Below are 27,457 nucleotides of genomic sequence, written 5' to 3'. Positions count from 1 at the left end.
TGGAAACAAACATTTACCAGTGAGAACAGGCGTTAGTTTATTGAGTGCGGAGCCCATTTATAGGGAGACGATGCCTGTAAATCGAGTGAGGGAAAGAATCTCAAGCCGCGATAAATCTCCATGCTGATGTCTCAAATGAGTTCTTGATGCATCATGATGGGGGAGGGCAATGAGCGTGATGAGATGCGAAAGATGGTGTGAAAATTCTTTAACCTTCACACGGAACAGACAATCAGCAAAAATATTAGTATTCTGATGTCACGCTGTTCAATAACACCTCTGTAGCTGCGTACGTCCAAAAATATGATTGTACCGCCAAATCTTTCCCCTGCAGCTGCTTGCTGAGAGCTAGCACGTGAATAGGAAGGCACCAGTCCGCTGGCAGCACGGGGCCCCCTACTGGATTAGTTTGGCTGCACGGTAGGGACATCTCAAACAGATGAAGTTAGCTAGTGTGCATCCCGCAACTAAGCTCAGAGTACAGTAGCACTACCTCATCCTCATAATCCCTGTACGTCTGTAGTATCCACTGCACTCTCTGCTGGAAAATGGGCTTTTCATCATACAGCATCTTCACACGCAACATCATATACACTGTATGTGTGTTTGTGTCTGTTATCATGGGATCTGATCCAGCGATAGCGTTGACATCTGCCTGTGCTGTAGAGAGAATAAAAGCCTCACTGGGGACTGAAGCACTTTAGAGGCATGCTCCATTTCTGTTTCATGATTTGGATTTGAATTAAAATTGGCAAAAGTGTAATAAAAATTAGCAAAGACTCCGATGGGTTTCATATATTATATACAAAACAACAAAGCACTCAGAGAGCTCAAACCTCCACCAAAGCCAAACATTTCTCTGTAAGTTAGAAACCCAAACTTGCATTTCTGCCTATATATTGACTTGCATAATCTTATTCCTTCTCCATGACAACCTCCCCCCAGTAACGGGCATGATCTGTAATAATTATTTATACATACTGCTGTGGATCTGCCTCAAAATCTGCTATAACGTTCTTCGGCCTATGACCTCTCCACAAAATCGAATACAAATCATTCAAAAACACAAACCGAGGCGAAAACTTCTGCAAAGTAACACAACATAAACTTTTCATTAACCTAAAACTTTTCAGGCAAACAGTGGAGAAGACGGTAAAAAAGGATGGAAACAAACATTTACCAGTGAGAACAGGCGTTAGCATGACGCTAAAGCTAAATGCTAGCTGTGTTGGTGCCTTACATGATGTAAACATATTGATTTTATGTACATACAAACTACAACCGAAGTGTAGAACTTGTTAATTTCCAAGTTGTCTCTCGCTGAGCTGCACAGATATGCTGAAGAGAATTAATTAGACGGCTGAACAGCAGAAAGTGAAGCGTTATGGCAACCTATAAAAATGTTTGGAAGAGCACCTGACAGCTAAAGCTGGACGGCAGCAGGGAGACGGAGCCGTCGAGCCTTGCCAGCTGGCACTACAGCAGATTCAACAACACAGCCTGAGTGAAGGCTTACTTTCAGTGTTGCTAGACGCCGACTGTAAATGCGCTAATGTGTCGACGAAGCTGAGCGAGCGAGGGGAAGGCAATAACATGGGCAGATATAGGGTGACGTCTCAGACCAAATTCAACCATTTTAAGGTAAATCAAACAAAAAGAAATGATGTTAAAATGGCCTCTTTAACTGATTAACCCTGAAACTCTCACTGTTTTGTCTTGTTTACTACCAGCTATATTCTTTTATGTTTTATGCAAGCAAACCAAACTTGCATATACATACAAAATCATTAATCATAAACTTACATTTTGATCTGTAAATTCAGACTCTCTTCCATTCATGTGTCAATCAAGTCTTTCCTCATAAAGTGAGACAGGTTCATTGCAGCCTATATGATTTCCAGCAGGTTGTGTGACCAGCTGCAGGGTGAAACAACGCTGAAAAACATGGAGGAGTGAGTGAAGTCAACAAGGAAAGTAAATGAAAAAAAACCAAATTAATATTATTTTTTCTAGCAGTTAAACAAAGCAGGAAAACACGATGATCACCACTGCTGCTGTTCCAACTCTGGCCACCTGGGCTACAACCGCACAGTTACTCGTCTTCATTGGTGCAGCACACTCACCAGTGCTCATCATTACAGGCGCTGCCTTCTCCTCTGTGGACAGGAGGGGAAATATCAAAACACACTTAAGTGTTGGTTCAGAGGTAAACCCGCACGGCTGCACCTCAGCAGTCGTTTGGCGTGTTTTTCGCTCGCCTCTGAACACAGATGGAGATTCATCTGTTGCCTGCTCCCTCTTGACTCGTTTTCCCTTTCCTATTCCCGTCTTGCACCTCTCTTTCTCTTTTCCTTTCTCTCTCTCTCTCTCTCTCTCTCTCTCTCTCTCTCTCTCTCTCTCTCTCTCTCACACTCTCTCTCTCTCTTCCCCCCTCCTCTCAGGAGCCTGTCTGCCAGCAGAGGCCCTGTACCTCACCGTGCACTTATCAGACAGTTTATCCTCTTCCTGTGGGCGCCGTCGCCCATCTGTGTCCGTGACAGCCAATCGCTGCGCCGAGGGTCCATTCCAAGCCATGATTTAGTCACGCAGCCTTGCCAGCGCTGCTCTATCACCCCCCACCCCCAACCCCTTTCACATGCAAGACACTTGGTGTTTATTCTGCCTTTCCCTTAACTTCAACACCGGCAGACAGAGACATTAATTTGTTCTTCCCCATCCATGAATTTTTCCATACAGAAGAAGAGAGGTGAATTCCTGTGTTCATTCAAATAGCATAAAACTTATAACACAAGGGAAGGATATCTTTAGGTGATGTCTTGCAAGGGTCTGAGGGGAAATTGTGTGCGTTCAACTAAGAAGGACATACAAACATGATGGTAAAGTCATCAGCATAGAGTCACAGTTTTATTATTGCCTCTGGCTTCTGAAATTGTGCCAGGAACACAACTCTGCAGGCTCCAGACGAGGCAGCTGTGCCAGTTAAGGAGTCACTTTATTAGCCAACGTCGCCTAAACCGACTGGACTAAGCGGACCTACTTCATTTAAAATTAAATAATCACCATAAATGTCACTCAAAAACTGAATCGCCAAAGGGACTTCCAGGCTCCTTCAAATAAAACCAATAACCAAGACTGTCCACCGGATGGCGCAGTAGCACAGGCCCTGTGGAGGGAGCTTCTTTAGAACATTATCATACAGATATTTTTGCTTCACTTTAGTAGATTTCAGTAAAAGTGGTATTTTGCCCTCCGAGCTTTAGTGGTTAAAAGTGCGAGGGCCAGAGGAGCTCATTGACTTCACTAATAGGAGTCCTCACACTCCATTACTATTGCGCTGCCTCTATTTTATATTAACGTATGTGGGCGCTCACATAAAAACAGCTCTCTGTACTTGCTGGAAGAGCTGGGGGAAATTAATCCACCGTATGAAGGAGCCAACCGATTGATCTCATGTGATCACATCCCCCAAGTGCTTAGGCTCTTCTCCCTAATAGGCCGGCTCTCGCAAACATCCTATTTTACTCGGCGGAGATAGTAAATAAGAAGCGAGAGAGGGAGAGGGAGAGAGGGAGAGAGAGAGAGGGAGAGAGAGGTTGTCTCCAGGGTGTCAGCCTCAATTGCCTCCTCATTTTTAACTTGTCAAGCCGGCTTCATCTGTTTTATCGCCAATAACTCTGAAATGCACCAAAAGGCTACGGCGCCTCAACGGAGCAAATACGGCTGACACCAAATTCCGACGGGTGCAGCGATAAGGAGATTTCAGTCAAACGGCGGTCATGCATCATCCGCCTACAAAAAGAGGAAAACAAACAAATGGGCTTTCATACCAAACTGCGCTAAATGGCATTGATGCATGGCTAAATGGCGACACAAACAGGTGCGCGCTGGCTGTGACAAAATACAAGGATGAGCAAAGTAAAAACTGAGGGGAGGTTGAAGTGCAAACTCCAGTCCCAGCACAGCAGGTGAGCGGGAGATAAACATTTGTGCAGAGTCGGCTGGGTCTAGTCAAGCGGCTGCTGCTCCTGGTTCATTTGCAGTTGCCAGCGATGTGTTAAATGGCCATCTGCGACTGGGTGAGAGCCCCTGTAATGACTTCCTGTCTGGGAAGAAGGAGTGGCGGGCAGGTGGGGGAGGGAGGAAGGAAGGATGAAGTAGGAGTTTGCAAATAGGAAAGGGTTGATGGCGGTTTGGACGAATCAGAAAAGAGATCTGGAGAGTTTCAGATCTGCTGGTATACATTCTGCAGAGGGCCGACACATGTATGAGAATATGAGCTTTTTAATCTAAAGGCAGGGATGAGAATAGAATTGCATTTCCTCTCATTAGCATATCACACTCATGCCTCTCAGCAAGTCTCCATCGTTTAAGAAAACAGACGCTGCCAACACATACGCGTGGGCGATGCTGCCGAGCTCCACGTGGCGTCCTTTTAACTTAACACGCCAGAAGAAGAAAGTTATGATTCTAACTAAAGAAGGCTGCGCTGTGATCTAATATTCGCTCCAAATGGGAAACCATGGGTGCAAATTGCTGGAGTTAAAAAAGATTAATTTGTTTTTATCGCATCCCAAAAATATGCAGTGTGTTCGTTGTCGTGAGGCGTTTGTGATGATCAAACGCGTCAGATGATGTTTGAAGAGCTGATTTGAAAAAAAAACACATTTTTGTTCAGTGTGAACGGCCGCATCAATCAAGCTGATGTTCCCTCCAGAAAGAAATCGAAATTAACTTGGTCAAACACAAGGACAGTTTGAGTGGATTGACCTGGAATGCAGAATAAAATATATCCAATCCATCATTACATTACGATCATTTGGCAAAGGCTCTTATCCAAAGCGTCTTACATTACATTACCACCCTTCGCAGAGGGGGGTTAGAGCAATTGAGGGTTTGGTGCATTGCTCAGGGGCACCTCGGCAGGGACTTCAACCGGCAACCCTCCGGTTCCCAAGCAGAAGCTCTACCCACTGAGCTACTGCCTCCTCCATGTTACACATGTATGTTACACATGGGCTACTTTCTTTCTCCACTCCTCTCTCTGGGCGGCGTAATTGCCCGTAATCATCTTTTCACCAGCGCTGGCTGTGTAATTTCTCTCTGATTTTTTTGTGCTGCGTTCAGCACCGTCAGCACTTCCGGGTTCAGATTGTCCTGGCGGTAATTTAGCTTTCACTCACTGTGACTCAAAGTGGAAAAACGGCAAATGTGATTGACGGACGCTGACGCTTAAAATGGCACAGGAAGTAGTTATGGACGTGAATTTATCTAGCTACACTTCCCAGCAGTTCTTTTAAATGTGTTAATGTTTCTAACTTCAGCAACCGATTTTGACTTTTTTATAATTTATGAACGATAGAATATAATACATAAGGTAAGATCTTACTTTGTTTGTCCAAAATTCACATTATAGATAGATAATAAATATTAAAAAAATTAGCAAAAGGGACGTGGCCAATATTAATGGACGCAGGTAGACCCAAGGAAAGAGAAAATGTTGATTTATGGTTTCAAAGTGCTGATACTATAAACCTTGAAGTGATAATTACAGCGCCACCATCAGGCTGGATTGATAGTGACCGTTCTGACCCTTGACCCTGACAACGTGACTGATTTGATCCAAATCGTATCACAGATGTCGCTGTGACGGACAGATCAGATTTTCACTCTGTTTTCCGTTTATGCTCACTGACAAACTTGAGTGTGTTTGTGTGTGTTTATGTGTGTCATGTGTGCAGCAGAGGCGGCCGGGGCGAGTATATTCTCTGAGAGAGAGGCAAAGTGAGGACAGGCAGGCTTCCCACTCAGCCATGAAAACGCCATCAGTGTCCGCTCGCCACTGAATCAGACGCCGCTAATGGCACATGACCCTGGAACTGAAGGGGGGGTGGGGGACCGGCCGGTGGCTCACCTCCATCGCTTTAAGCCTCCTAATGGTCGCCATTACACGCCGCCCTCCTCTGACTTGCTTTCACACACACAGCAAAAACGGCCAAATACGCCAGGCGCTCACCTGTGGGGCTGCCACTGTTAGTGAGGCATTCTGGGAGATTTTGAGGATTTTTGATGTGTTTTCTGCAACATTATTTCAAGAGGAAATGAGACAGGAAGTGAATGTTAATGAACACGCCGAGTATGGATGAATTAGCAGTTCCTCTAATGGCCACTGGATGCTCCGGGGCAACATCAAGTGCACTAAAGTCAATGAGACCACAATCAAACGTTTTCCTCAAAAAGAAAAGTTCCCAGCAACCTAATTTCACTTTCGCAGCATCGATTTTCAAACATAGTTGCTTTACGACCAGAATGTTGCATCATGGCCTCGTCAGTTTGCTCAGACTTTGTTATTGTGGCTCAGTGCAGATCCTCTGTCAGTCTGACTCCAGAATGCTTTGAAAACCTCAGAACCCATTTCTGTTTCCGCCTTCCTCGTTATTTTCCCGGACACAAGTAAGTGCGTAGTTCTAGCAGAACAAACCGGGGCCACAAAAAGACAAACAGAGGAAGAAGCACGTGAAGAAGAAACTCAGCGACTGCAGCTGGCGAGTACGAAACACAGAAGCACTTTGTCATTAATAACTCACGCATAATTAACTTCCTCTGTATTCATGAGCACCTGCTTGAGTTTGACCCCGGGAGCAAACAGAATCCGCTCCCATCTCCAGACGTTTGCAGGTTGATGGCATGAGATTTGGGATTTTCAGCGTCTTCCCCAAACGCTCTGACATTGTGTGTGAAACAACAGCAGCGTATTTGTACGGACGCGTTACAACCTTGATTACCATATCTATTGTTTACTTTGTGTAACATCGTATAAACACAGGAATGAGGCTGAAATCGGTGTAAATCAAAGTCAATGTCAAAGTCAATGATTTGAAATGGATTCATTCACATCTGTGCAGATTTGGATTCTGACTGCGGCTCGTTTTGGGGGATTTGATGGAGCTCGCTCGTTTATCTTGACCTTTTGCCACAGCGCAAATTGCCTCGCTCTTCTGTAACAGAACACCTCTCCACACACACTCACACACACACACACACACACACACACACACACACACACACACACACACCTGCTCTCACACCTCAAACCACCTCAGCCAAAACGCCGGCTTCATCCACCTTTGTAGAAGAAATGGAAAGAATCCAGTCGCCTCTGATTACATTTACATTTCCAGACCACATGCTGGAAATTAAGTGAAAAGAAAGAAATCATCTTTGTAATCTCACACAAAAAAGTCAAGATATGCAAATGTATCAATATTAATGACGTGGACCCTGACTAAACTCACTAAATGTGACCTTTTCACGCTGCAGTAATCTGTGCATCGTTGCTTCCCAAATCTCATTTTGCAGAGTGTACTCGCTCTGTTAGCTCAGTTATCTAATTGGCACTTAAAGGAGACGTAAGAGTTGAGATTGGGGGGCGGGGGGCAAAGTAGAAGGAGTTTGTGTTGAAAGCTGGAAGTGGAGGTCGTTAGAAATGCGTCCAGGACAAACTGGTCGTCCCTGAACTTCCCTCACAGCTTCGTTTGGATCAGTTTGTTACTTACCCTAAATGTCAATAAGAAGGTGGAAATGTGAGCAATATGTCAATATAACTTCCAACAAATCAAACGACAATGAGGTTAAGGAAGGAAAACCATAGTTTGGGGGGAGCTAAGGGTTAATTTAGGGTACAGCTGAGTACTATATGGAGAGATCGATCTCAAACTGAAGTACAAGCACATAAAACTATACAGCCTGTCTCTAATATTTTGGCATCCTTGCTCCTGGTTTTAGGATTCATCATATATCAAGGTTTTCTTTGAGACTTGGGCCCTGCCAGACTATTCCGCTCGTGTACAAACATTCCATCATTCCCTTCCGTCTGCTCACAGCGAGACCTCCTTTAACTCGGTCATCCCCGGGACCCGGCCCTCCGTGTCGTGGCTCTGTCCTCCTCCAGGCTCGTTCTTTATGGTTAATTAGGTTCACCGGGGCGTTCAGGGCAGCCAGGTGTAAATCAGCTCCTTATTAGACGAACGAAAGCAACCGAGAAACAGCTGGGAAACTTTAAAACGGGAGGGAATTAGTGACTCCGAAGCTACGCCATCAATCTGTGGCGCCTGACGTGTTCCTGGAGTTATTTCCGGCTTTGGGCGATTTTTTTTCCCGGTGCACCCACTTTCCCCTCTTCGTCTCTTTACTTCCTCCATTCGTGATTTCCTACAGTTCCTCAAACCCCCCTGAGAGCCGGGTGCAGACCTGTGTCCCACTTCAGGAGGAGCTGCTTCTTCCCAAGTCTGGCATCTCAAAACTGAACACTTGGCCAAAGCAAAGTTGTGCTATCTTAGCCGTGCTCACAATGGAGGCTTCTTTAAGAGCCTGAGACCTTTTCACAGGGGTCGTTTCAGCCAGAAGGAGCCCTCCTGCTTTCTATCCTCCCTCCCTCCAGTATGGCTAAGGACCTCTTACAAACCCTGCAACTCAATTTGAGAACCATTTGCTGGACGAACTCATCCTGGGTGAGAGCCATTTGTGGCAGAATCGCCTCCAGTCCAGCGGCTGAGCAGTTACAGAAGATACTGTGGGGTGATTTTCATGTTATCGCTGCGAAATTTCAGTAATGGAGCCACATTTTTGGTATTAGAGCTCATTTGCTGTAATGGCTCAAACAAACACTTTCTTTCTTTCTTTCCTCTGTAATGAAAGGCAACAATGTCACCGTGACACACACACACACACACACAAAAGACAAAACACACAAAAGAGGCTCTGGAGGGAGGTCGTCTCATTGTGTAGATGTTTGTGTTCTCTTCCCGGTCTGCAGGTCTTTGAATGGAACCTTATGGATCAACAAACTCCTGTTAAAGCGTCCAAAAGCTCCTCTCCTGGAAGCTTAAGTTTACTTACTGTACAAACAAATGTGTTCATCATTGCCTCAGGTGTTTTCCTATGACCTTTGACCCTGACACCGTCATTTTTTCAGTATTTCTTTTTTAGAATTAAGTTTGTACTTCTTTGATTTCTCACGCTTGTTGATTCTGGCTTCTTATTTGATTGCATTTGTATTGTTTTTGTCTTTGCTATCTCTTATTTACTTTGTCCTGATTTTATCTCCACAGTCATTGGTCTCTGTCTGTTGATGTATTTAAACTTGATTTTTGGTTGCTCTGTGGTTTTTATGTTTGTTTTGTCAATAAAAATGCTCCTGGAAAGCTTGTCTGTGAGAAAGGTGCTACATAAATAGAATTTGATTGATAGAAACTCAGAGATACAGTAGAAAAGGAGCATTAGAATCTGTTGAGGCTTTAATAATGACACTAAGTTCTTCCCTACAGAAACGTGACTGCTCGTCTTTTCAAAGCTTCTTACCGCATCACTATCTCCTCCGTTATCTCAAAGACTTAAGTGTTTCAGAATTTCTTTCATGTTCAGTCAACAGGGCGCCATGGCAACAGCTGGGATCACAGCATCCCTCCCTCACCGACGCTGGGTGCAGGAAAACGGTGCAACATGGGCACCACCCCGTGGCAGAAGAGATGTAACTACACACAACACTGCAAGAGCCAACCAGGATTACAGCTTTGCATTTACCTTTAAAATGTATAATTTAAAATATGTGTATAAAGAGGAAAGCTACAAAGCTTCATGTGAGATCTGCGTCTGTCGTTCAGATCAAAGGGATTAGAACTATTTCTCTTTAATCTACGACATGGGAAAAAAGCAGGTGTTTGATATTTATGACTGCACAGAGATCAAGGAGGTGAGAACGAGCCAAACGCGGGCGGCGACAGATCACACAGCCTCTCTACAGTACAAAGTCAGGACTTTATTTAAATTAGGCCTCGATTTTATCAAAACATTTTCAAGTTTTCAGGAGGAACAGCAACAGTGCAATCAGTAGTGACAGGGACACAAAGCTCTCATCACATAAAACAGGCAGCGCTACAAACACACGCACGTGCCGCCGCGGCTTCAAGTATAGAGAACAGCACCGAACGCATCAACGCGGCCGCACCAAAGCCACAGGAAACGCCGTTTAAACGCTTCAATTCAGAAATCTCATCAGTGAATCTAAAAAAATATACAAAAATCTTCTGCGTTTCTGCATGCGGTGACTGAGTGAGACGTCTGGAGGACAGAACATCTGTCCAAACGCAAGAACACGCCTTTTTTATTTTCACCAACCAAATCCAAAATGTAAATATCAAGTAAAGAGTGAAAATATTTCACGTAAAAGGTAAAAATGTCAATATTCAAGTTAATTTGTTCACATTTGGCCCGTGGTCTTTGCAGCTATGACATCATTGGCTCCTTTGGAAGAACACTGGAGGTCTGACCAAACAAACTCGCCCGCTGAACTTTCATTCATTCATTCATTCATGGATTCAGCCGAGCAGTGAGCTCAATCAGGGAAGTAACCAGCGGATTAGTGTTGATTTTCCTTTCACTTAGTGTCCATGGAAGAATCCTCCACACGGCCCACAATCCTTTGCAGCTCTTGAACGCAGGGTGCGATGGACTGGCTGTGGACCTGAGCGATCTTAAACCTGCGGGCGGAAGCGGAGGAAACCATTTCAGTGGTGTTACATCACTCAATGCTGCATGAACGCAACTCTGCTGCAGTGGTTTGAGACATGTCAGTGATATCTGTAACTATCATCTGTTACCTTCTGAGGAGGTCACGCCCCCTGCTGGCCTCAGGGTGGTAGTGCTGCAGGGCGGTGAGGCAGTGGGCTGCCAGGATGTTGTAACATTGCTCTCTCAGGGCGTTGTGGCTCGCCGTGTCCCACTGCGGTAGCTCACCGGTGTAGCGCCACGCCATCAGGGCGTGCTCCAGGGCCGAGTCCCACTCCTTCCTCCTCAGGAGCACCTGGCCCCATTCCTGACACGAGACCTGAGGGGGGGCAGAACCAGAACGAGGGCGATTAAGACACGGATCAACTTGAGGCAGCGGCACACCGGCAGGTCACGTGACTCCCACACATACTCACTTTGAACGCCAGCAGGTGTGGATAGGCCTTCCTGTAGCAGTGAGCGTCCCTGTTGGAGCCTAACCGGGAGTAAGGGATGGACCTGTAAACGTTGGACTTCTTCAGCTGCAGATCCTCCTGGAGGTACTTCAGGTCTGACGTCAGGATTCTGGGCTCTTGGCTCTAGGAGAACACATCACATCATGAGTTAGAGCACATAAAGGTCGCCTGAGCAACGCAACCTTTCAGACTGGCTTTAACGTCTTTATCTCCTCATGATGGTCTGTACCTGTTCCACTAAGATGATGGATCTGATCAGCTGCACCAGCTGCTGATTGGACAGAGGGGTGTGCTGCTCCTCCATCTTCTCACACTGCTCCTCCAGCGTGCCGCTCCACGAGCCGCTGATGTCCGAATCCACTGCAGAGCGACAGGATTTCACCTCATCATTAACACTTCTTTGATTGGATTTGATTTGTTTGTTTGTTATGATCTTTGTTCCAGTTTCTTATCAGCTCTTTATAGCAGGACACTGAGTTAATCAGTGTGTCTGTGTGTGAGTCTTTAAGGCCCAAACGCTACAGAAGCAGAGGTGATTGTGCCCTTTGACCTGGTTAACACCCACAGTGACTCGGTGAGTAGATCAGGTTCGGTACTTACGGGACTGTGCTCGCCTTTGGCTCGTAGCCGCGTTTCTCGCCCTAGGGAGCGGGGACGAGGGAGACGTGCGGCCGCTGAGGATCTCCAGGTAGGACCTCCTCATCCGGGCTGCAGAGGGACAAACGTTCAAACATGAGCAACAACCTGGAATTACTACACTCCTAAATGCTCGACTCATATGTGACAGCGGTGGTGCATTCAATCGAAACACAAGGAAGAAAACAAGCTTAAAGTACTAACACCAAAGTTGACACAAAAAGGAATTTAAACTGTATTAAGTTGATGCGCGGCTAACAATCTTAGCTCATCTTAGCTGTTGTTAGCTCTTCACATCAGAGGCGCAATTAATGACAAACTGGCGCCTGTTGCACAAAAACAAAACGACTGGTCGGTTTAAAGTAACTTTTTTAGACATACCTGCGATTTTAGGTTGCGGTGCAGGGATCTCCACCAAGGCGCGTCGTGACTGGCACACAGCTGCCATTGTAGCCGAGCTAATCAGGCTAGAAAGTGGAGCTAACTACCTGCTAAAGTAGCTCCGAACGCTACTGAACTTTAAACCCCGCGGGGCGCCCAGCTTGGTTCGATTCCCACCGTGTTTGTGGGCTCTGGCGGCTTCACTCGGGTGCAGTTCGCTTGCTGAAACGCACCGACGCCGTTTCAGAGGTCGAGTTCGTGGAGGAAGGAGTCAAAATAGCTGGAATGAAGGGGTTTGAGCGTCGTTGAGAAGTTGTGTGAAGTAGCGAAGCGGAAAGTGACGAGAGGGGAGCTGCAGGCGGCGACACAATGCAGCCGAGCGAGCGCGCGACGCGAGTTGCCGCGCGGGCGGGGTTTGGAGAATGTCTTGAAGCTGATTGGAGGAAGGCCGGCACGCGTCACCGCGGGCGCGTATTATGCAAATAAGGCGGCAACGGCGCTGAGGGAGGACAATTTTACACACACACACGCAACACAACACAACACAAAAATAAGGTATGTTCACTTTCCTCTCTCCTTCTCTTTCCCTATTGCTCTCTCCTTTCCTTTTATCCTCCTTTCTTACTTTCCCTCTTTTTCCTTCCTAACAATTATACACACACACGCACACACACACACACACACACACGCACACACACACACACAGCTATGATAGAAATCAGCAAACTAACTGACAAACAACTGACTGCACCCTGGCAGTGAAAGACACAAGGAAGGAGACATTTGTGTTTATGTAAAGTGTTTAATCAGTTGGTGGACAATTGAAAAAAAGGGAATTAAATGTTTTCTCATGACATAGCTGCATCTTGATACATAGTGTGGAATCATTAATCATTCAAACACAAAAATAGAAAATAAATAGATATAACACAGTGCTCAATCTTTTATGCTCTTTAAAGAATAAAAAAAAGTCAATTATTTATTTATAGTTTCTGAGGATTTATATAATATTATTTACGACTCATTTATCTTAAAATATTAAAACAACTAGGATGATAGAATTATGATGCAGGGTAAATGCAGTGCAAGATTAGTGCCACTGTAAGTTTACCATTTCTGATGCGAAAGGGATGAAATTAGTTCACTTTATGTACATTTTGTTCTTACAATTTTCAGGTTATTTCAACAGTTTATTATTATTTGTAATTATAAATAACTATAATCACTACAGTGTAGTGAAACTGCACTTTACTTCAGCCCTGTTCAACGTCAGCGCAAACTAAGCAAAATACTCCATGGCTTCTCCAAACTGCTACAGCAAATAATATAAGTATATGTCTTTATATACATTATATACATTTTGAATAAGACATATAATGCACAGGTCAAAGGGTGTCTATAAGGTTCTATCATATTACAAAGTTCTGTGACTTTATGGCTTTGTAAATGTATATTACAATATCATCAGAAAAGCAAGTGCAGTTAGTGAGGATTGACTCTCAACATCTTACTCATGTTTTTGAGTTTAAATCTGATGTAACTTTAATGTATAGCGTCTATAACTACGAGTCTGACACGTAATTGATATGTAAACAGTCCAGATTTTACAGGAAATGGCCTCAAAAATACTAAGATTATTCAAGACAGACTTTAACTGACTGCGTGAGCTTAATAAGTATAAGGATTTGACTCTACTTGCTAAGCAGCGTTTTAAGGGAGCGGGTGAGTGCGTTAGCAATGGCCGACATGGTGCTTGAGTGGCGGACCAGGGCTTTGACACTGTGCTCCCCAGGTGCTCCCACGGTGGCTGCCTCAGCCGCTTTGAGCAGACAGATGTAATTCATGACAACCTCGTCGACCTTTGCCACAACCTCCCTCTGTTGGTGTGAGGCTGAGGGCCCAAGCCCTTGAACCAGACACATGCACGCTTCGCAGAGGCAGCACAGCACCTGGAAGCTACAGGTGACAGCGAGCAGCATCTCCTCTGGACTACCGTGGGCCTGCGCCATCCTCCGGCATGCCCGGCCTAATTCTTTCGATTCAACAGAGAGAAGCTGCTTGAACTGGGATACGTCCTGAAGATGAGGCATCTGGACTCCACGGTCGCAGCGACCTACACTGGATCTCACCAGCGCAATGAGTTCACTGGCGTCACGGCGGACATCTGTGAAGCCGGCTGGGAATCCATACATTCGGTCCTTGAGTACATTGATTCTTGCCAATTGGTCGCTCAAGCTCATGTTGTTGAGTACCTCCCTGAAGAGCTGCTCGTCAGAGGTGTCTGCTCCTGGGCCACAGGGCAATACAGCTAATGCAGTGCCACCCCCACTGTCTGGAGCATTACCACCATGACTCCTACCAGACTTTTCCAATTCCGTCTCATCCTCTTCACCCTCGCTCTTACGCTTAAAGAAACAGTAGCTAAAAGGCCCATTGCATCTCCAAGCATTGGGGTCTAGTTTTTGAGAGCCCTTTATGTGTTTAGAGTCCTTCTGCAATGGAAATACTACAGATGCTCTTCTGCCGTCTGCCCGACTGCTTGCAGACCAACATGTCTGAGAGGACACCGAGCCTTGGGAGTAGCTCTTCGAGAGCCGCTTCCTGGTTGGCCTCCGCTGGGCTTTGGTGTCACTTTGTTGTGCTACAGATGGTAACAAAGGCTGCTGGCTCCGGCTACGGGTGGGCTTCTCAAACAGAACCTCCACACTGGCAGAACTGGCAGTCACACTGCTACAGCTGCGCTTGAGCTCCCGGCCCCGCTGGAGGGTATTGCTGAAGTGATCCGGAGGAACCAGGGTCTGGGTTATAGCCTGAATGTGATTTTGATTTTGCCGGGTCTGGGCAGAAAGGATGGAGTCCTGCTTCGGAAGAGTACTTGAGTTGCTGGAACTTTTGTTGGTTTGCACTGAGAGAGACAAAGCAGGAGGTAGAGGCGGTGGTGGGAGTAAAGATTGCAGGTTGGTAGTTGGAGATAATCTTGTGGTAACAGATGACTGACTCATAAAGCCTGATGGGTCTCCCCTTCTTGGTGATACAGTGTTGGGTTCTGGTCTTTGACCCGTTGCAGTGGGGGCAGTAGAGAAACGAAGAGAATCATTAGGATGTGAAGGAGGAGACAGGCAAACTGCATGCTTTACCCTGCTCTGCTCTGATTTCACCCAATCATCTATGTGACCACCAGGCTGGCTTCGCGACCGAGGTGGGGGACGGTGGGTAGCACCCATACCATCATGGTTTCTACCTGTGTTAAATCCCCCATGCTGGCTGACACAGCCTTCTCCCAGTGATAGGAAGAGTCCTTGGTCTCTACCACCGTCTGCGGAGGGAAAGGAACTTCCCTTATCAATGGTTGCTGATCTAAACCCTGTGCTGACACTTGATTTCTCAGCAAGCATAACAGGACTCCTCTTAAGTTTGGCAGGAAGTGTGGCTGAGTGATATGTTCGGGGATTTTGGTTTGCCAGCTGCATGGTCCCTGCACTTGTGTTGGCTAAATTCGGGTTGAGAAATGGGGATGATGATGAGGAAGGTGTACACGGGCAGCGAGCAATGGTGTTTCCCCTCTTCAGCATTTCCATAAGCTGAGGGTTGCTTGTGATGTAGCGCCTACTGTCCTTTTTCACTGCCCCTCCCATGCCTGCACCATGGAGCTTCCCTCCCTGATGCATCTGGCTGATTGTTAAATAGTTTATTAGTTGCTTATAGGCGTCACTGCCTTCCATTTGGTTTAGTCCCTTAAAACAGGCTTGCTGCCTTGCATTCAGATCATTGTGGAGCCTCTTGGTTGAGGCGCCAGAGGCGTCTTTATGCTTTGGGAGTGTAGCGGAGGAGGGGCGAACTGGCTCAGCTCCACCAGCAGTAGAGTGGATGTTGGGCAGCATCTTCCGTAACAGGGTAGGGTCTGCATACTGGCGGAGGTCTCTCCCCTGAGCAGTCTGGCCAGGGATGCTGCGAGAATTTCCAGGCTTGGTATCCTCACAGTTAAGCACCCTGAGTAACGAGGAGGAGGAACTGGAAAGTGGGTGCCTCTGCACCTGGTGGTGTTTTGACTCAGGTGGACCCTGGCCGAGGGGTGAGTCAGTCGACGTGGCACAGGCGCTGCCGTTCATGCTGCCACCCCCAGCATCCAGCGAGGAGCAGACAGAGCTCTGCAGTGAACTCTGGGCCTCTCCTTGTAAATTTGAAATCCTCTTGGCGAGATGGTACTCACAAAGCCGCGCAACACTCTGCTGTCTCGAAATCATTTGATGGTCAGGTTGTGCATCTGAGCCCTGGTCAGACCCCCCCAGTCTGGGTTTTTTGGTTGGGGACACCAATGATGCCACGGCCAGGTGTTCATCTGGCTCAACGGCTGAAGCTCCATTATCTGAATTGCATTCCCCCGAATTATGAACTTCTAACAGGCGATCAGAGGTTGAGGATGGGGGTTCAGGACTCCTGTTGTGGTTTTGGGGATAGTTGCTTGCTCCAAAGCCTTCTGCTATAAAACTTTCTCTCAAAAAAGCACTCTGTCTGCTTTGACCCGCCCCTCGCTCACAAAATGAGGTGCGCAGCTCTTTGACAACATGGCTCATGCTGCGACCACTCCGGTGTGCATCCCTCGTGCTGAAGGTGTTGTACTTCCCATTGGAGTCTGCAGACTTTTTGTGGTGCTTGCCTCCTGGTGTGGTGGAGTTGGGCCGTACGAGCGTGGCTGAGAGGTTGGTCTGGGGCCTCAGCTCCAACCTATCTGGTCCGATTGCCAAAGGGTCAAATTGGGGGCTCGGTCTCGGAGGGACTGGTGGAGGCTGGAGGAGTCGTGAAGGACTACATCTCCTCTGTATGGTTCCTGTACTGGGTGAGACAGGGAATTCAGTTTTTTCCTCAAGTAGGGGTTGATATCCTTCTCTTGTGGCCACCAGCAGACGCAAGTGGCTCTCACTGAGCCTGTGGCTAGCAGCTAGCTCACAGATTTCAGTCATTTCTGAGGAATTGGTCTCATTGCCGGAATCTGAGGAGGACTCTAGGCTAAAGCCTTGAGATGTAAAAACACCTAGAAAAGAAGAGATGGAAAGGCAGATATACGTCAGTCACTATGTGTACACACTCAATAGACCAATTATTGTTCTATACTGCGATTAAGGCCTAAATACAAGTAAGACATACACATGGACAGACTTTCTAGAATTCTGTTCCCGGCGTATAATGCTTTGTGTAATTGCAGAATGAGTTAAGGAAATGCATGCAGAGATGGTTTACTACCGACTGAGACGTTTACATGCCTGATTAGATTTGCGATCGCATAATCAAAGTCTGTTAATCCTTACACACCTATGAAACTGATATCAAAATAACACAATGTAATAACAAGTACATTTGATAGATAGATAGTGTGATTGAATGTGTAAAATAATGTTTAAGTAATACAAAACTTTTCATAGCATTTACAGTATGGTTGTAAAACAATCGAAGAGAACACAGTGATTTCTGTCTAAAAATTAGAGCAGTTCAAACACAACTGATTTGTTTGTGTGGACTACATTTCACTAAGTCCCTAAGTGGCATAACTGAGAAGAGTTACTGCAAAATCAATACTGCCAACAACTGGAGACAGATTTGATCCAATCATTCAAACTGATTGTGTTTCCAGTAACAATGATCAAACCTGGATTGTGGGTGCTGGGCTGGGGCCGGCGACGCCTCTGCTCAGATACCGACAGCGCCTCCAGTGCCTGCAGGGTGTTCATCACTGTGTTGTCCAGACTTTCCTCCTCTGCTCCCCTGCTCCCCTCACCTTCCTCCTGCGTCAGTACGGCATCGATCAAAGATACAGGAATATCACTGTCGTTGTCATGCATGTTCTGTGGCCTCGCGTCAGGAGCCACATCCTCATCTGAGCTGTCCCGAAACCCTGGAGGTGGAGCGGCAATAGCGAGGTTCAGCGTCTCAAACAGTGTGTCGTCTTCGTCGTTGTCGGCCGCTTCGTCTCCCTCAGGAGGAGGCAGCGATGTCAGGTCGATGATGTCATCAGTCGAACAAGACAGTGTGAGGAAGGTGGCCTGGCTGGCTGCGGTGGCTAAACCCTGGTTACCACAGTTTGCGTTTCCCCCTCCTCCTTCGTCACCCACTGGTGTCCCCCCGGTGGAGTCTTCTTCACAGGAAGCGTCGTCCTCATCCTCTGCCTCATCTGTCGTGTCAGCGTAACAAAGGTCTCTTAACAGCGGCTCCTCTCCGCTTTGCAGACAAATGTTACTGTACACATGTGGTCGACCACTGTACTGAAACGGTGCCCTGTCTTGAGGTGGATACTGGGTGTTGTGCAGGTACGGTGGTCTGTCAGGCCCATCAGGGCTCTCTACCAGCATCTTGTAGCCTAAGCTCTTAGCCTTGTTCAGAGGTGGGTCACCCCCGAAGATAAATGACACTTTGGCGCTCCGCGGCGAGTCCTGAGGTGTGAGTCTGGTGGATGGAGGAAGAGGGCTTCTCCTACCCCCAACGTCTCTGTCAGGGGGTTGGGCTTCGTGGGAGAAAGGGGAGGAGCTGTTCTCTCTCTGCCCGTTGCCCAAACAGTTGTGGCCCTGGTCGTGGGTGCCTCCAGGGTTGTGCGGCGGCTCCTCGTTGTCCCCCAAAGACGAACTATACGGCCACTCTAGCGCGCGATCTGGACCTGGAGGCAGCAGCAAGTATGAACAGTATTACATCATGTGTTTTACATTTTTTTTATACAATTTGAAAGAAATGGGATTTTAGTGCTCTGCTTCATGACAAAGGTCATTCAATGCTAATTATCATCTACAAAAGTGGTGTCAGGCAAATTGAATATAATTAGTAATATTAATGTTTTCATGAATATTTAATGATGAATAGAGATTGATAACTCACTAGTCTCATCCCCTGCAGTGCTGTTGCAGTGAGCCATGCTGAAGATGGATCTCCTTGAGTCCACTAGGAGGCGATAGTAGCCTGCTGTCAGACAAGCCAGGTTCATGGCGTCACTTGAATCCATGATCAGAGAGATGGGCTGTGAACCGGTAACAGAAGGAAGTGGAGGAGGAGAGAGAACAGACGACATTCAGGCGGGTGTTTGATTTGACATCGTCTCATTCTGGTTGGTGTCCTGCACTCTGCTCACCCTCACGTCCAGAACGTGGAGCTCCAGCCGCACGTCTGTCTCGTCCTCGGTGAGGATCTCGATGCGGTTGACGTGGCTGAAGTCCGCCAGCAGGGCGACCAGGTTGGTGAGGGCGTTGATAACATGGCTGATGCCGTAACGCGGGCCCACCAGAAGTGTCACAGCCGTCTGCTTCTCTCCTTGCTTCAGAGGAAGTGTGTGTGTGTGTGTGTGTGTGTGTGTGTGTGTGCCAGAGAGACAGGACAGAGAATGAATCATCTCACACATTTGTCCTCACGAATAATTTAAGTCATGAGAACGCAAACTCTCTTATTCTCGCTGTCGGCTTACCACCAGTGTGGATTTGAACTCCCTGCCTCCGTAGAGTTTGAGCTCGCTGAGGTAACGCAGGTAATGCACCTTGGCCTGCAGAGCCGTCAGCTGCACAGAGAGAAGTGAGCTTCATCATCATCATTAAGTCATCTTAAACTCAAAACTAGAGAGATTTTAAAGAATAAAGACGAATAATCCGTAGAAAAAGATCTCAAAACGACACAAGAATTAAGTTGCTGTGAAGTTAAAAGTTGTGCAAATGCTTTCCTGTTTTTCTAAGACGTGAAGTTGGAACAGAATGTGACGATGTAACTGTGATGTAACTGATGAAGAGGAATCTTCATCAGTTACCGGTAAATTTGACCTCATCAGCTCCTTTGACAGATGTGTGACTGCCTCATGTTCAGCATTACATACAACAAACACACACACACACACTTCTTAATGTACTTTTTGCCTCATCTGCAAGAGTTTGTAATTCAGTTTTGGGTGCTTTGGGCTTTTGCAGAGACAACAATAGCACCCCCTACGTTTCTAATTGTCAAACTGCCGATCGGTTGGAGCCAAACCCGATTTGTCTGACAGCTGATTGTAAATCACCCGCTAACGTTAAAACCGGCACTGCGGCTAACTCGCTGCTGATTAGTATGTGACAGCGATGTATGGTGAAAGGAGTGATAAAGAGATGAGAGGTCCAGACTGCAGACAGACGCCTTGTTTGTGTGAATTATTATTCACACGGCAGATTGCGTGTTGTTATTTACATTAATATGCACGGTTCGTCTTGACGAGGGGTCTTAGGGCTGATGACAAGGGCAGGGGAGCTATTTTAGGAGGTATCAAAAGAGAGAGAAACAGATGGACCGTGTGTGTGCGTGCATGCGTGTGTATGTGTGTGTGTCAGGAGTTTATTAACAAGGGCAAAGTGAGACCAAGTGCGACTGCTTACTTTCTTCCCTGGAGGCACAAGGTTCTGGTTGGTCTTGAGGATGTGCGTCAGGGCCTTCTTGATGTTTTTCTCTTTCATGCTGGACAGCACAGCGGGGGGCAGGAACAGCGGCAGGCCCCACTCCTTTCTGCGGAGAGAGGACACACTTCAGCAAAAGGACTCAACAAAGAACCTGCAGTTAAATACTATTAAATCTAGTGGGAGACATGGTTTGGATGGATGGTTGTCAAATATCCTCACACACACACACACGCACACACGCACACAAACTCACTGGATGTATTTGAGCGAGACCTTCTGGGTCTGCTTGGTCGTCACGGTGAGGATGTACATCTGCAGCGCCGCCAGCCGGAGCGCAGCGTCGTACTTCAGCTCGGAGCCGAAACGCTCCAGGACCACATCGTTACAACTCTGCCAAGGGAAACTTTGGTGAGAATCGAGCTGGAATGAGTTTCTCTCAGAGCGGAGACGTGGTCATGCCTCCTGGTGGACAGTATGTTCTACGAACAAATGGCTCTTAACCTGAATTACACAGAAATTGACTTGAAAGCTGAAAAAATACAACATAAATGAAACTTTTAGTGATACAAAGTAGTGAGTTTTTCATTCATTTTCAATAATAAGTGTTTCCTTTTTGCTGTTGTAGGTTCTATCTGGGCATTTTTATCTTAATCTAAAAGCCCTCTAAGCTACAATCAACAGTCACAAACACGATTAAGAGGCTGTTTACTCCTCATCCTACTCACCTGTACGTAGAGGTACTCGAACGCCACTGCGTCTCTCCGCAGCAGCTCCACTGGGTCCCGCGGCACGAAGCTGAGCCTGAAGAAGCACTTGGTCTTATCAGAGCCGGGCCTCTGGGTCACCTGGGGTCACAGTGGGAGGAGAGTATTTTTATTAGTAGTAGTAAAACTTTAATCCTAGTAGTAGATCTAGCTGGTGCAGTAAGTGCTGTAGTTGTGGCAGCAGTTGTCATTGTTATTCAGAAATGAAGGACATGAAATTGTGTATTTAATAGGTTAAAATGTTTATTTTGGCACACTTTAGACCCTCGTTTAGCCTAAAGTTCTTAATAATCTGACTTTCATCCGCTTGAGCCTGAGGAAGAACATTTTATGTTTTGCTGTTATTTGTAATTTAAATGATTGAGCGTAGTTTAAAAATACTTTTATATCCATGTGTAGATGTGTGTGTGATGAGTTGTAGTTTTGTGATTTGAGATGTGAACTTCTGGGTAATGTTGCAGAGTGTTTTGTGAAGAATATTAGATTAGAGATTCTGCCATTGTGCACCCTCGCTTCACGTCTGAGCCGTGCGGTGTGAATGTTAAAATTGTCCTCCTGTGATCCCTGCAACCTCATTAAAATGTTGTGTGGAGCTGCGGAGGAGTGCGAGTGTGTGTGTGTGTGTGTGGGAACGGAGGTGTAATGTGAGCTGTCGCCCCTGCTGTGCCGGTACTGATAAATGACACTGGGGTCCTAAATGCTGCCTGAATACTGAGTAGAAAAGCGTGTATGTCTGCAAGGAAAGGTAGAGTGAGTGATAAAGAGCGAAAGAGAGAATGGTGTGTGTGTGTCCTATGGAAAAGAAGAAAAGGAGGAAACTTCCTCGGGATAGGCAATTCCTACCTTCATGAGCATCTCCTGTTCGTGCAGGAGGAGCATTCTGCTGCCTGAGTTCTCCGACCGCTGCTCCAGCACGAGGGAGAAGTGCTCGATGCATTTAAGGGAAAGCTTCTCCTGCAGGGTCAGGATCACATCCTGGAGTGGAGAGCCAACAACAAAGGTACACGTGAAGTTGTGTTTGTTCCTCTGGATTGGACATTTGCGTTGGTTCAGAACTGACAAAAGCTGCCAAAGCTCTGTGGCGTCTTTTACAATTTATGAGCGGGTGCAGTGGTTGAAAAGCTCTGGGTAGGTATGAGGGACACCCGGGAGTTATTAAGCTCTGAGGATCAGAAGAAATACCGCTCTAGATTCTGTTCTTGTCTCAGGAGCAGCAAACACCTGACACACACACACACACACACACCTACTCAGCAACACACTGGAGACAGATTGTGGGATCCCATAATCCGCCTAATTAAGTTTATAGGCTCTCATTTGTGTCCACTAGACTGCCAGGTGTCCCGTTTGTCATTTACGAGGTCAGAAGGTGTCAGGCGAGCCTCCCCAGCATCCTCGCCTTCTCTTGGCTTATAGGGAATTAAATGTAGCTTTATGTGACACACGAGCACGCAAGAAGATCATGGTGCTAAATTTTCCTTCATTTCCCAGCATTCCAGACACACACACACACACACACACACACACAGACAGACAGACAGACAGACAGACCTTGATAGAGGTGCTGCTGTCAAAGCGGAATGATTTCGTCTGCCCGTTCTCCAGGTAGACCTTCAGGACGTTTGGCATGAACAGCAGAGAATTGTCCTTTGCCGAGTTCTGCGAAGGAGAAAAAAATCAGAGTTTATCTTTCCCTTAATTTCGTGCACCTGGGTTCACTTTGATGCAGTGCATGATGGGAATTCGGACTGTCATTCACAGAAAATGACAGCTGAGTGACTGTGATGCCGTCCTGTGATGGTCTCAGCCTGCTGGAGTCCATTAAAGTGTGTTGAATGGTAAGTGTCCGCCATCTGGTGCCGGCAAAATAGGTCAAACATAAGTGTTTGCCTGTGTGTGTGTGTGTGTGTGTGTATGTGTGTGAGTGAGTGTGTGTGTGTGTGTGTGTGTGAGATACAGATCTTACGGGGACCTGGCCGTTGATGATAACCTCCTCTGCAAATCGGACTTTGACTGGGTTGGACTTGAGCTTGGCCTTCTTGGCGGCACTGATGAACGCTGACTTAGGGGACTGAGAGAGAGAGAGAGAGAGAGAGAGAGAATCAATACCCTGTTTGAGATGCAACAGATTTATGTACATACTGATTTATACCTCAGGGCTTGTATGGTCTCTGTTTATCAGAGAAGCCAAGAATACTTTACATATAGATATTTACTACATATTTATATATTTTGCTGCCAGATCACGATCACATCATCTCTCTCATCATTGCACAAACATTTGGTCGTCGGGCAGATTTGAGGACAGACTGAAGCTACAGTACAAGACGGTGCAAAGCTGAAGCGAGCAGACATTCTGCAGTAGAACTTCTATTACATGATCTTTTACACCCTCTCCAACCAGTGGCACCATTAAATAATCGTATATTACAAATTAACGGTAAAGTGTAAATGGTACAACTTCCAATCATCAGTGATGAAGTTAAGATTTCAGCCTCAGCACATTTCTTTATGGTTATTACATCTGACAGATTATTTATGTATAAATATATTAGATTGAATCCTCCTGCAGTGAAGCTCCCTCATCTGGAGCTCTGGAGATCTATAGAATGTTTCCCTCCACAGGATTTATAGCTCAGATCTCATCTACTCACGGGATACGGCTGCACGACAGTCAGCACGATGGATTCTTTGCAGCTCCTGAAGTGAGACGACAGCCAATCAGAAGCCACCAAACATGAACAACCCCCCCCCCCCATATAGGTAAACAAGATAAACCACAGGAGCTGGATTAGCTGGGATGAAGTGAGACGAGACGCCCCCGGCTAACACAGTCACACACACACACACACAGCCACACACACACACACACGAACAGTCATAGTTTATTAGTTTTTAATTTAAAAAACTTGCAATGGAGTCTCAATTGTAGCAAAAACCTCATTTCACTCATTTTGAATATGATAATGTGTGTAGAAGCTTATTTTTCTGTATTTTATGCAAATCTGGCCACAAAGCATTAAAAATAAATAATTGGTAATAAAAACACAGTTTTATGCAGATCTGTGACAGTAATGGGAACACACAATGATGAGTTGGATTTTGATTTTTTTCTGGATTTACATAACGACAGCACCAGAATCCAAAGTGTTTGTGTGTGGGTGTGTGGGTGTGTGAGTGTGTGTGTGCTGTGGGTCTACCTGACGAGGTCGATGACGCGCTCTCTGGGGGCGGAACTGACGGGCTCATCGTTGATCATGATGATCTCGTCGCCTGGCAGCAGGTTCCCCTCTGATGGACCACCTGCAAACACACACACACACACACACACACACACACACACACACACACACAATCCATAGTCTACCAAAAATGCAGGACGCACTGGGTACAGATCAAGGGGGAATAGATATGGATATGTAACTGCACCTGGTGTTACGGACCGGACCACCACCGGTTTCTCGCTGCCCGCCACAAAGCCGAAGCCCAGGACAGGGTCTCGCCTCATTTCCACCAGACGGGGGACCGGGGGGACGGCGTCCAGGTGGACCTCCTCCAGGGAGCTGCTCTGGGACACTTGACTGGACGGTGGAAGAGAGGAGGAAGTGAGAGACTGAGATCAGAGAGTGTCTGTGCAGATCAGAGTGTCGGTGCAGATCAGAGTGTCGGTGCAATGCGGTGGGGTGAGTGAGAGACACACTGACTGTCAGGGGGCTCAAACCTGTGACCTCCTGCTGATCAATCTCTGCTTTGGCTGACATTTTCTCATCAGCACATTTATGCCTATAACAGCCTTTTATAAGGGACGCTGCAGGTCATAAAGTCACTAAAACCCTTTAGAGCAGCAATCTGGAACCACTCTCCTGCTGACTTAACTGCAGATGATTTCAAATTAGAGTTTACTAATTACTAAATCAAGATCCGTGGTTTTAACACTGAATTTTCTCCTCTATTCCTGCTGCATTTGTTGAATTACTAATCTTTCATTTTAGAATTATTAATCTTCTTCCTTGTTATGATTTTTCCATTGATCTGCTCTTTCCTGAAGGCTTCTGATGTATTTCCATCTGATCTTATTGAGTCCAGTTCCACGTCTTTCATCTTAATTAGCAGATTATTACACCCTGTTGGTCAAAAATCATCATTTCTGCCTCATTTATTATTGCATCTATAGATTCTAGAGTTTAGTTTCTTGCACATTAAACATTGCAAAGTTTTCCTCTGAATGTAAAGTAAGAGCACGGAAATGCGTCATAGGCCTCCTTTAACACGATTTCCTGGAGATAAGAGTGCCAGGAAGATGCACGAGAACTTTGTTAAGCGTAATTCGAGACTCTAACATCGTCTTCACACTTCAGATGTCTGTCTACAGAATGCAGAGTGCCTGTTAATGCAGAGGTGATATACAGTTTCAGCAGGGTTAACTCATCCTCTATCCATTTTCTCTCTCTCTCTCTCTGTTTTGCCGCTCTTCTTCGATGCTTCATCCCTCATTCCCTTGAAGTTTAAAAGCCTCTCACATAAAATCGAGTACAGTGCGTCCATTGTCGATCGAGCCAACATGCATTCTCAGATTTTCTCTGTCTCTGCAGGCCACACAACACTGTTTAGGAACGTCTCTATAATCCTCACACAACGTTTGGCTCGTCTGAATTTTCCTTCATTGAAGCCAACAAAGGACCGTATACCTGCAGCTTCTCCTAAATCTGCCCCCGATGATGAAACACAACAATCCAGGATTCGCCTTCATCTCCAGCCAATCCGGATCAGCTTCAACCTCTGCCCCTCCTCCTCTTACACTTCCTCCCCTCTCTCTCTCTCTCTCTCTCTCTCACTGTCTGTCGCTCTCTGTGAATCTTTAGCGCGTTGCTTGGTACTCTGACAGTAAATCTGTCCGTAATGAAGCATGTTTCCAATCTAGGATGCGTGGTCTCATCTTCCTCCTATCAGGAGCGCTGGGGTTAATCCCACGAGAGGGCAAAGCAAAGAGCGACGGGGGTCAGGCTGAAAACACAAGGTCACGTGGTCGTTGGAGAGTTGTACACGTTAGGGGTGAAGAGAGGAAACTGAAGAACAGGGAGGGCTGAGATGAGATGAGATGAAAGGACAGCAGGGGAAAGTCTTCTCTCTAACTGAATTTGAAGATTTTGTTTCATTTAGTGTGAAACAAATAAGAGAATTTGCAGATATAATTGAAAAGATTTGGACATTATTTTAACGCAAACTCCATTCTGAGCAGCATCTCAGGATATTGCCACTGGGTTTAATACAATTACACGTAAAAATACAGCACAGACTGTTCAAATAAAGTCTAATTACTCTATTCCAGCATATGATCTCCTAAACAACAATTACACAAAAGGTTTCAGGAGGAGAATACGAGTTTAAAGTAATGTGTGTGCATGTGTGTGTGTGTGTGTGTGGATAGGCTTCTCACGGTCACATTCCCAATTAAATTTTATATTCAATATTTGTTTATGCTGTAGAAATGTGCATCCCGATACTAATGGGAATCCGTGTGAAGCACCCGCACTTTGCTGACTGATCAGGGGCTGAAGCCAGGAATGATCAGCATTTGGAAAGCGTCCGAAGAAGCAGAAGGAGGAAACGGTGTCAAGGAGGCCAACCGGAGAGAACGGCAGAGCGATGAAGAAGAGATCAGACCAAAGAAATGTCAAGGAGAAAATGGAGGAGAGTAGAGCCTGCAGAGAGAACACTCACGAAGAGAAGAGGAAGCAGGAAAGGAGACTTACCGGGTAAGGAGAGAGGGGATGATGTAATGATGGGTAATAAAGGGTCATTTAAAAAGAGAGGAGGACAGGAGAATGTGAATAAGAAAAGGAGGAGAGTTTGCTGTGTCACGGTGTGTGTGTGTGTGGTGCGTACTTGCTGAAGCAGTCCCGCCCCTCCCGGCTGTTGGTCATGCTGTCCCAGCAGAAGGGGGGCCCCTGGAGGCCCCAGGAGCCGGGGCCAGGGGGCGGCCAGCCTGACGCTTTGTTCTTATGGCTGAAACACAAAGACACAACGGTCAGGATTTTATCATTAGGTGTTATTATTATTGTTACTTGCGGGGAAATGCCCTAACTGGTCTCATAATCTGAGAATATAGACAGAAACTCAGAATATGGAATGAAAATTTGTAAATATCGAATATAAATCTAGGAATATTGAATAAAAATCAGAGAATAATGATATTTCAGCAGATATCCAGCTTCCTTTACGATCTTGAGCTTCACTGTGGAGCCTTTCTGACAGTGATCAGCGG

General features: G+C 46.3%; 2 protein-coding genes across 2 annotated transcripts; both read right to left on the bottom strand.

The window, feature by feature from the left end:
* Positions 1–9,801: 9,801 nt before the first annotated feature.
* LOC143002380 (uncharacterized) lies at positions 9,802–12,395 on the bottom strand. The gene is made up of 6 exons (XM_076152456.1): positions 12,036–12,395; positions 11,619–11,726; positions 11,248–11,378; positions 10,980–11,141; positions 10,656–10,882; positions 9,802–10,535 (listed from the first exon to the last, which is right to left on the bottom strand). Exons 1-6 carry the CDS (start codon positions 12,100–12,102, stop codon positions 10,433–10,435), a joined length of 798 nt encoding a protein of 265 aa, XP_076008571.1. The 5' UTR covers positions 12,103–12,395; the 3' UTR covers positions 9,802–10,432.
* Positions 12,396–12,969: 574 nt separating this feature from the next.
* On the bottom strand, positions 12,970–27,131 carry LOC143002395 (FERM and PDZ domain-containing protein 4-like). The gene is made up of 15 exons (XM_076152478.1): positions 27,079–27,131; positions 24,622–24,773; positions 24,393–24,495; positions 23,847–23,892; positions 23,159–23,263; positions 22,744–22,851; positions 22,036–22,167; positions 21,154–21,273; positions 20,682–20,818; positions 20,408–20,534; positions 19,477–19,566; positions 19,147–19,329; positions 18,897–19,035; positions 17,680–18,681; positions 12,970–17,067 (listed from the first exon to the last, which is right to left on the bottom strand). The coding sequence occupies exons 1-15, from the start codon at positions 27,114–27,116 to the stop codon at positions 13,727–13,729; spliced, it is 5,823 nt and encodes a 1,940-aa protein (XP_076008593.1). The 5' UTR covers positions 27,117–27,131; the 3' UTR covers positions 12,970–13,726.
* Positions 27,132–27,457: the final 326 nt, after the last annotated feature.

The sequence above is a fragment of the Genypterus blacodes genome, unplaced genomic scaffold, assembly GCF_046128005.1.
Source record: "Genypterus blacodes isolate CSIRO-AG114 ecotype Tasmania unplaced genomic scaffold, CSIRO-AGI_Gbla_v1 ptg000056l_1, whole genome shotgun sequence".
In the NCBI taxonomy this organism is placed as follows: domain Eukaryota; kingdom Metazoa; phylum Chordata; class Actinopteri; order Ophidiiformes; family Ophidiidae; genus Genypterus; species Genypterus blacodes.
This window is presented reverse-complemented; position numbering and strand designations above follow the sequence as displayed.